This window comes from Sprattus sprattus (genome assembly GCF_963457725.1).
Source record: "Sprattus sprattus genome assembly, chromosome: 2".
NCBI lineage: Eukaryota > Metazoa > Chordata > Actinopteri > Clupeiformes > Clupeidae > Sprattus > Sprattus sprattus.
Window position 1 is genome coordinate 62,506,186 of NC_137921.1, and position 7,299 is coordinate 62,513,484.

General features: G+C 38.7%; 1 protein-coding gene across 1 annotated transcript; it reads right to left on the reverse strand.

Annotated features, from left to right (window-relative positions):
• Nucleotides 1-2,204: 2,204 nt before the first annotated feature.
• unc93a (unc-93 homolog A) lies at nt 2,205-6,979 on the reverse strand (the record flags this gene model as incomplete). The annotated part of the gene is made up of 8 exons (XM_080833562.1): nt 2,205-2,497; nt 2,646-2,777; nt 2,883-3,018; nt 4,322-4,533; nt 4,968-5,093; nt 5,664-5,893; nt 6,089-6,270; nt 6,890-6,979. 8 exons carry the CDS (start codon nt 6,977-6,979, stop codon nt 2,205-2,207), a joined length of 1,401 nt encoding a protein of 466 aa, XP_080689688.1.
• Nucleotides 6,980-7,299: the final 320 nt, after the last annotated feature.

The window sequence follows — 7,299 nt, forward strand, 5'->3', positions numbered from 1 at the left end:
TTCCATAAGTTTCTCGCGTAGCCTGTGGCAGTTGTGGCCGAGGGTTAAATATATTATTAGTGAATCATCTTTGTTCAATTGCATATGTGAGGCATTGTGTGCGTTCCTGCTACAAGTAAGTGTGTTTCAGGACGTTATAGTGTTTGTATTGACTTGTATTGTTGTATTGTATTGAAGTGTTTAGCGCTTAGTATAACAGTTCGCGGTTAGCATACTAGTTCGCTATTAGCATGTTCTGTTATATGCTTTCTTGTATTAATTGATGCAATAGGGATGAATTTGTACTGTTCATAATGTAAACGTAATACAGATAAGATCTATGTTGATTAGAGTAATGTCCACGATCATATTTAGTAGTTTTGTAGTTGGTTATGTGTAGTGTAGGATTTATTCATTGATGTGACCCAGTGCAGTGCTGATTGGTCTCTGTTTTCATTGCAGACCACACCCATGTAACAACTCATGCAGTGTCATGTACAAAACAGATGATAGCCTATTAAAAGAGAACAAGAAGACTAGTGCCGTGATTGTGGTGTTCTTACAGACACTGCCCGAGCAGCACAATCTAGCAACCTACCAGATAATTATACAGTCCTTTTTTACCTCAATAACAAATACATTTTTCCCTGGTTCGCAATGTCTGGAGGAGGAAACCGCCATCGCTGCTTGCAGCTATATTTATGTCTGTTTTCAGGGGTACCTCTAGGTGCATCCCAAATGTACACTAAAATGTATGCTGTACAAATCAACAAGAATTTAATCTTAATTATACAAACTGGCTTTTGTATGTTCATAGTTCAGCAAAGAGCATATTTCTCCTAGAGATTTTGTAAGGGCAAAGTTCAAATGATGGGTTCTACACATTACCATTGTATAGCAGGGCCCATTAATATTCATCAACCGTACTCCCAAGGGGGTTAGTGCATGTGTCTTCTCCCATGGTCTGACAGCCAGTCCGGTTCTTGTTTTCCTTTTTCTTCACAATTTCCACACATACAATGCCTGCGACCAAGATCACTAGATCTCCAGAGACCAGGTACAGTTTGGTCTACACACAGATGAAGTTGCATAAAGCAAATGAGAAGCCCAATCTGTAGAGCATACTACAGAGTCCTGCAATGGGCTCAGCAAATTCAAGATGATCGTTGTATGCATTGTTAAATTTAAATTCATGGGAGAACAGTACTGTCATAGCCATGTCACTTCGTAGTTTGTCACAAGGTCTCAATTTCGGGAAAAAACTCACAAAAAAACTCACCACTTATAAGGTTAGGTCTACAGAAAATCAGAAAACAATCAGGCAACAGTTTGGGGAAAAGGTTTAAAATCTTTGGGAAAGTCTCATTCCACTCTTGCCTTTCAAATCTCCAAGAACATCGTGGTACTGTAGAAACCTAGAAGGTCACACTTAACTGTTGTAAATGTGTCCATTTATGTAGCCTGTGTAAAATCTCTGACATCATTAGATAAGGACTGGCCATTCAGCTGTACATAGTGTGGCCAATTTAGCATTGGCTGTTTCACAACATCCACTTTATTAGCCTCACAATGCCAAGAGGAACACTTAACCTCCACTGAACTGAAAGCTGTAGCTATAAGCTTTAATAGCATTCTCTGAAATAAAATAAAGTATTTGATTAATTGTGGTATTCTAATTATTGCATATATCTTTTATTGAGGCATGTTTGAAATCAATGATTCAATTTGAACTGAAAGCAATCAGTTTACATGTCAGGACATGTACAAGCCACAAACCCCATCACTTTACTTTATATATTATACAGACCATTTCATACAATGTGCAAACAAGCTGAAAAAGTGCATATCTAAAAGTTTACCTACTTTAGAAATAGTACTATAAAAGCAGTTGTGGTTACTGTAGATAAAAAGTGCATACAAACCGTAAACAGATGTGGCCCATTTTCAAATGCAAACATTATGGTTTTGTACAGTAGGAACTCTTAAGAATAATAGTGTCAAAGGGATTTAAAAAATATATATACATTATTGTGCTATATCATTTGGAAAAAACAACACCCAGAGAAAATACTGAGTTAAATGTCACGTCATATGCAAATATGGCAGGCATCACTTTCAGATAAAGAAAATTAAGTGAGTACGAGCCAGTGCAAGGGTCAGCCACATTCATTGTGCTCTGGTTGCTCTGCTGTATCATTAAAGAGCAGGGGATTTCATGTTTAAAGCTACATTTCGGTCTGTTTTATAATGTCTCCCTCTTTGTAAGTGTCCTTCTCTTTCTCAGTGGTGGTGTTTAAGGTTAGACTTTCGGAAGACACTGGATTCTTATAGTGATGGTACTCCACCATGGGGTAGGTGATCATGGTGAGAATAAGCATGGCCAGGAGAATGTACAGCTTGTAGGAGAGGCAGAGGAAGGTGCTGTATGCGAATGCTATGACGAAGCCCAGGGATTCCCACATGCGGTAGTTGGCAAACGCTGCCTCCTTGTTATCAGCAAACAGAATTCCATAGAGTGCTGCAATTTGAATGATTGGCCGTTAATTTGACATCCCTCTGAGGATACCTTGAGACACTGACTGATCTACGCCCTCAAATATAGATATCATTGTAGTCATTTCTAGCATACCTGACCATCCACTGACAGAAAGGTCAGAGTTACTTACCGTTCGTTTGGGTTTGCCAGACAGCATCTGCCATACCCCACAAAGCAGGAAACACAAAGAACACAGGAAGCTGGTCTGAATGAGGCCTCCAGAGCAGGAGAGCAATGATGCAGCTGAGATTTGTGACAGCAGCTGTGAGATCAACAGAGAAACTGGTTAAAGGTCCAGCAGTCTGAACATGTCTCCCCAACTAAGTAAACATCTCTTATGCTAATCTGCACTGAAGTGTCGTCTTACCCAAACAAAACAGGGGAATTCTCCCTGTGTATCTTGCGAGCTTCCCGAATGCAAAGGAACACAGTGAATTTGCTGCGCCAAAGCAAATCATACTGTATCCAACGTAATGTATTCCCAATGCACAGGTGACATAGTTCTAGAGGGGAGAAATTAGTAATAAGAAATTAGTTTCTTTTATGTGACCAAAAACTCAAAAAGGGATCAGTCTCTTCATGGCATTACAAATTAATAAATCTAACTATGCTGAAAATACCAGAGCTACCACAATAAGTTATAAAATTAATAAAAAAACAACAATTTCAGTGTGCACAACTTACAACACAATTAAGGTATCCAGTACCTTACTCTACATCTAAAGATACAGCCTCCCAGAGGCTGACACAATACTCAAACATCAGATAATAAGATGAACTAGAAAATGCATTTACTGAAGGAAATACCAGTGCATGAAATGCAAAAGTTAGGAAAGGAAGAAGAAAAGAAAGAAGAGTGAAAGAAGGAAAGAAGAGTAGAAGAGTGAAGAAAGGAGAGAAGAGAGGATGAAGGAAAGAAGAGTGAAAGAAGGAAAGAAGAAAAGAAAGAAGAGTGAAGAAAGGAAAGAAGAGTGGAAGAAGAAAAGAAAGAAGAGTGAAAGAAGGAAATAATAGTTGAAGAAGGAAAGAAGAAAAGGAAAGAAGAGTGAAAGAAGGAAATAAGAAAGGAGAGTGAAGAAAGGAAAGAAAAGTGAAAGAGAAAAAGAGTGAAAATATTGAAAAAAGGAGATAAAAATGGAGTGAAGAAGAGAGATTGAGTATGAGAGAAAGTAGACTGAGAGGGATAGAGAGAGAGATGGAGAGAAAAAAAGTAGAGAATGGAAGGTGTCTTAATGTTCCTAGTTACAGTTAAATTGAGAGGGACAGAGAAGAGGTTCCTTTGATTTGGCGCAGCTGTCAGTGAAGCACAGGTGCAAGCCAGTTTAAAGACCCTATTATGATGTCATAATGGCCCAATGTAAGTTAATCGGAAAATTTCGATTCGTTTTTATTTAATATCTTAAAAAGTATAACGTTTAGAAAAGTGAAAAATACATAGCATAAGTGTCCTTTACAAGACTTACGTGACAAAGTTTGAATGAAGTTTCTACGTTAAGCGGTTCGGGCTGAATTAATCGCAGAAAAAGGTAACAAGAATAAGAAGAAGAAGAAGAAGAAGCCTAGGAATAACAATACAGGGCATTTCATGCACTGTAATTACAATAAAATAAACGTTTGTAAAAGTTTAAATGTACATGCTGTTTAACAGTTCATAATTGCCCGTTGTCAGCTATTGATCTATAGTAGTAGTATTGTAGTAATTTTGCATTGATAGGTTAGCTTCTAGTAAAAGACCTGAGGTGTCTAGTGAAGTAATTCTTGAAGTTTAGCATTAATATACATGAATAAATGTAACTGACTCTTTACCTTGGTGTATTCACCAGACAGGAAGCTTTGCTCAAAGCCACTGTACATAGTCAAGGGAATGAGCATGAGCAGCCTCTTGTCTTTCAGAAGCTTGAAGGTGGCCAAGAAGGTATCACAAAATGGCGTCCTGTTGCTCCTGAACTCCCTAGCCATGTCTCTGTCGATGTTATCCAGGAACACAGCCACTACAATCACGGCCAACACCCCTACACCTGTTATGAAACAAACATTTGTCCCAGTCTCATATCATAACTTTAATATTTCTTTCAACTTATGATTCAGAATCCATTCTTATTAGTTTTACTACAGGGTGGGGTCTCTGCTTATTCTAACAACCTTTATTGCATATCACTGGGCATATTACACGGAAACTGGAGAGCAACTGACTGGCAGTTGGGGAGTGGGAGGGCATCATGTTGAAGATAACTAGCAAGTTTATGGCTGTTGTGACATCTGCAAACTTCATTGATTCTTTATCAATCTGATGTTTCTTCATATAGCTTTATACATACATGTAATCGTTGTTGGTTATAACGTTGGGTAAAGCTTGAAAGGGGTGCATATTTCCACAGCTAAAAGGTTTCCAATACTATTTTACAAAGAAGCAGTCATATTGTTCATTTTGAACACAATGCCCAGTTTTTACCAATGTAGCAGCCGAGAAGTGTGTTGACAAGGTGTTGTGCAGGTCGTGTTGAATTTCCTGACGGGATAAACTCTTCACTACACGGTGCTGCTCCGCAGTACTGGAATTGGTCCTCTGGAATGTCAGCTGCAAACAAACCAACATCTCATAGTACATAACAACAGCAAAACTATCATGCATTATATCCTGTTCCATATTAATGTTTATGCAAGTATTACACTCAGTTATTAAAGCAGCACAATGGAGGAATTGCTAATCGCTAATGAGATGCTAGCGGCTAAACCTAGAGAAACCTGTTGAAATTCGCTTACTTTGACTTTATGACAAAGTACTGAGTCAACCACTTTCCTAACACAGTCAAACATCAAGCAATTGCAACACAAGACAAAGCAAGACGGCAAATAAGTTACTTTCTAGTCCGACAGAGAGTAGCAGCCTACTCCAGCTTCCAGAAACGTACATAGCGCAGTAACATGCCTACGGAACCTGGTATGGCAATGGCACAGAGGCCATTCTCCATATTAAACGTTATTTTAGCACCCACATTTTTTTTAAGCTGTTATTTTAAGGTAAAATTGCTCATCCTAATCCTAACCCTAACGTAAAAATGCTACATACTGTTACTTTAACATATGATCCTTTGACGTTGGGTCCTCAATCATTTACGGCTGATTTGTTTGGGTTAGTTGCCTGTACCTATTTCTAGATCTTGCCCGAAGATGAGGGATGACATGAGGTTTCCCCACACTGCAGATGACTGAAATATGAAGAAGAAGACTCCAAAGTACATGTTGATGATGTCCTCATTTTTCTTGTTGTCTTTCTCAGCCTGTCGATTTCCACTGATGGTCAAGTATGTGCATTTTGCCGACCACAAAGGAGAGCCTCCCAGACCGAGGATGGCCGAGGTGGGAATGAGAGTGGCCCTGCATTAGCCAACAGTTAGCATTAGCTTGTGCATACATAAGTGTGTGAGAGTGTGCATGTGTGTGAGTTGAACATTTGTAAACAAATGGAAAGCTGCCCTCAATGATGGCCATAAACATGCAGTATGTTAGATTACATACATTAACTATGGACGGCATTGATATAATTTGGTGAATTCAAGATGTCTCATTTACCAGCCAGGGTAGAGGTTCCCAAACGAGTATGTGATATAGCAACACATTGAGGCCACAATTGTCCATTTGCAGCCCAGGTTTTTGATGAGGATGTGAGGCAGGAACATAGAGGATACGATGATGGAGGCATAGACCACACTCAGAGAGATCACGCCCATGCCCTCCTCAGCATTCAGGCTGCTCTGGTTTGGGACACACAAAACAACAGTAAGTACAAAAAACCAAAGCATCCTAAGCCTTCTCTCTGAGAAACAGGTTTATAGTAATCTCTATGGTTGAAATAAGACAACACATCATTCTTACATGTCTGAATTAACATAATGACACAAATGTTGTAAAACTATGAATTTGTGCCACAAAAAGCTTTAATTTGAACATAGATAGTTGCTCTGGGTGATGGTAAAAGAACGTTCACTCTAAACTGTGAAATCACAACCTGTTAAATGATCTTGACACACAGATTCAAATTCACCATTAAAACCTTTCAGTTTAACCATCAGCTGCGTTAGATGAACATTGTTAAATAAAACTAGTAATTTCTGGAACTTACATTCTTGTTTGTACATGACAATAGGATAACTTCTTAACTAAACTCTTAACACAAATTTGACATTTGAAAGTGCACCAGGCCATATTTGTAAATATCAAAAATGTGTATTATGAACTCAAATATTATTCTCTGCCAAAGCATTTAAGAAAACTTAGTCCACATCATTTAATATACAGTAACCATTACATGTCAACATTTGTGCATTCTACTTGAATAAACACACCTTCATACATATCAAATGTTCTTATTACCTGTAAACTCTGCAGTCCTCCATATGCTGTGAAGAGGGATAAAAATCCAAAGGATACGACAAGGACATTTTTTAAATTCCGCCCAATCATTTTTTTTGTTTTGTTAGGTGTGTTTTTTTTTCTGGCTAAAACTGAGAAGATTTCCCCGGCTTCTGTGACTGTAATGACAGAGCCAGCACTGCTCATCAGAGAGTGAGTTTATTCAAGATACTACAGCTTACATAAGGCCAAAGCTCAACTCAAGAGGCCCTTACAGTCATACATTTTATCAGCCAGCCCATCCCATCAATCATTACATAGACCGTCAACTCCTGTGGTGTTTGTTCTGCTCAGGTGCCTGACAGGGACATGCAAACATGTGGGCTGTGTGTTTTGAAATGTGTCTCTGAGATTGCGGGTGCAATGGGGCC